The sequence below is a fragment of the Nicotiana attenuata genome, unplaced genomic scaffold (assembly GCF_001879085.1).
Source record: "Nicotiana attenuata strain UT unplaced genomic scaffold, NIATTr2, whole genome shotgun sequence".
NCBI lineage: Eukaryota > Viridiplantae > Streptophyta > Magnoliopsida > Solanales > Solanaceae > Nicotiana > Nicotiana attenuata.
The window spans coordinates 289,092-291,966 of NW_017671313.1; the positions used below are offsets into that span (position 1 = coordinate 289,092).

Consider the following 2,875-nt stretch of genomic DNA (forward strand, 5'->3'; position numbering starts at 1 on the left):
AATGCTTTATAAACGGGAAAGGGTCCATTAATAACGTAATTAATAGTACAAAGAAAGAGCATTTAACTTTTCATGCTTTTACCTTAGTCAACATGTAATTAATCATAGCGGAAAAAAGGTAATTAAATATAAAAAGATAGTCAATTTTCCTTCCTTAAGTCTTCCAATGTGAAAAAGGAAAAAAGAAAGAAAAAAAGTTGACTACTTTCAACTTAAAATACCTTTTGTAACCTTATAAACTTTTCGGCCACCCTAGCTAGGGAGGCTTTTTTCCTGAACCGCGTCTAGAGAACTTTTGATCACACAAAGAATAACTTCATACCCAAGTTCTCTCCTTCATTATTTGGTTTATTTCTTTCCTTTTGCATCCATTAGTTTGCTATAAAAGCCATAGTTAGTCTCCCTTAATTATCCTAAAAGATTAACAGGAAACGATAAAAAGGAGATCACAACTTTCAACTACGTACTGTTTATTCTTATTTGTTAATTAAGGGATGGTGAAGCTGACAATTATTGGGAGGGTGAGTGATGGAATGCCCCTTGCCCAATGTCCAAGATTTGTGCAAGAAGAGAATGATGTCCTCTTAACTTACAAGCAACAAGCTGAGTTCATTCTCAAGGAAATTTCTTTACGAGCCTTGCCCTTTTCCAGGATGACCATTCTTGTAGATCACCACTGCTTCAAGTATCCTTTTCTTTTCATCTACTTTTACTTTTGATGTTGTATGTATTTTGTAGGGTGTGCGAAAAAAGTTCTACATTGGTTTCGAAAGGCCTTTTGGGAAAACACGTGCGTGTTTGATCAAACATTACACCATGTTAAGAATATTTTTGGGCAGGTTGATCTTAACATATTTTCCGTTAGGCTTAACAAGCTGAATATTGCTTCTTTTTATGGTTTATCATGATTGCAGATTTCAGCCCGTAAGGGTTGACTAAGTTGGTTGGGTGAGTGTTTTTCCACACAGTCCGCTCACTAGCAACCTCAGCATCGTCGCACCGGGCTTGCCTGGTACTGTTTATCTTTCATAGGTGGTTTGCGAGCTATTGCTGAGCATGTTATCCGGTGCGCACCCGAAGGGTAGCGTGGAAATTTTCCAAAAAAAGATTGCGGATTTCCATTGTTTTGATATTTAATATCACTCACATAGGCTTCTGACAATATTTCAACCCCTTTTGCCCATTAGTTCATTAAATTAATTTATTAACATGATTTCCAGCAAGATATATAGTATTTGAGATTTAAAAGAAAAAAGATGGTATCAATTCTGTATTCCTTTTCGTCCTGTCATTTTAATTGTCTACTTTTGCCGTTACTTTTAGCTACTGTATATTGTAGCTTTACATTACACAATTAACTCTTTACACGTTGTCTTTATTTTTTTACTTTCAGCTACATAGTTGAAAATGGGATTTGCTTTCTGACGTTATGCGAGTCATCGTATCCAAGAAAGCTGGCATTCCATTATCTACAAGATTTACAGCAGGAGTTTGAAAGATTAGATAGGAGCCTCACAGACAGAATTACAAAGCCATATACCTTCATCAAACTTGGTAATCTTCAAAATGTTCATTATAGTTTAATTTGTAGTTGCATTAGTTATTTTAGGTACAGAGAAACACTCTGTTTTAAGACTCAAGTTTAGGCAATAAGGTGTAGGTTTAATTGCATCTTCTGTTCCTTTTTGCATGGCTTGCTCTGGCTCACAGATACTATCATTGGCAACATTAGGAAGCAATATGTGGATACAAGAACACAGGCAAATTTATCTAAACTAATTGCTGATCGTCAAAAGGATTTAGATATTGGGACAGATGAATTATCACTAATAACAGAACGAAGGCGAAGAGTTGGTAAGCTTGTCTTATGGCTACTGCAATTCTGCTTTGTTTATATTGGCTTACTATATCTTATGATGATATACTTAAAACTATACATTGGATTATTACAAAATGCTACCAGAAATGGTCGAGAGAATGATGGTTGCTCATAGAAGTACTTCTCCAATCTGGGAGTCTAAAAGGCTTGAGGTATGATCTATTCTAAATCATCTTATATTTGATAATAAAACAAGCAGGTCTGATTTTAGTCGTTGGCATCCAGATCATCGCGCTGAAATGGACACCAATTACAATCCTTCTCGTTGTTGCTGCTGTTCTTCTATGGACCGGCTTAATCCTCCAAGATGATTTCCGATAACTTTATACTTCCTCCAATGTTTGGAAATCAAAGAAAAATGCTTCAAAAGGTGGTGCAATGAAGAAATAAGCAGGATATCCACTGATTGGAGACTTTGGGGGTTGGGGTGGGGAATTAGCAAGATTCATTTTCTAAATCTCAGCCTTCATATATATATTTGATACTTGAGATATGTCTTCAGGAAGTGGAATTAAGCAACTTAAAGGTCACAAATTGTGCATATTGTTATTGGCTTACGATGCCTCATTCACCTGATTATTATGTCTCCTGTAAATGGATCAACTTAATGTATTTATTCTTTATGACAAGTTGTTTACTTGTTATTTAATTTGCATTTGCGAGACAAATGGTTATTGTTAAGCCTCCAGCACTCCTAAAGCATCATCATTTGCAGGCAATATAAACTACTTACTTATCTGTTAAATTTCTTGGCTATCAGGCCATGACACTCTTTCAAATTGATCCATCTATTTTATCGCCATTGTGGTATCCTGTTTATTTCTGCTTGTTGCAGAATATCGTGGGTTAACTAGCACACAATCACACACAAAGCAAATAGAGAAGAAAAATCAACACAAGGATTTAAACGAGGTTCGGCTAAGCCTAATCCTCGGGGCAAAAGCAGAGAGAGCTTTTCACTATGAATGAGAAGAAAAGCACAATACAACCTTTAGA

The 2,875-nt window shown here is 35.8% G+C and overlaps 1 protein-coding gene across 2 annotated transcripts; it reads left to right on the top strand.

Moving 5' to 3' along the window:
* Positions 1–340: 340 nt before the first annotated feature.
* LOC109207492 (25.3 kDa vesicle transport protein) lies at positions 341–2,436 on the top strand. 2 transcript variants are annotated; one of them, XM_019370423.1, is made up of 5 exons: positions 341–685; positions 1,394–1,554; positions 1,711–1,854; positions 1,964–2,031; positions 2,105–2,436. In XM_019370423.1, exons 1-5 carry the CDS (start codon positions 495–497, stop codon positions 2,198–2,200), a joined length of 660 nt encoding a protein of 219 aa, XP_019225968.1. In that variant the 5' UTR covers positions 341–494; the 3' UTR covers positions 2,201–2,436. The 2 variants fall into 2 exon arrangements, with proteins under 2 accessions (XP_019225968.1, XP_019225969.1); XM_019370424.1 differs by having other exon boundaries at positions 599–839.
* Positions 2,437–2,875: the final 439 nt, after the last annotated feature.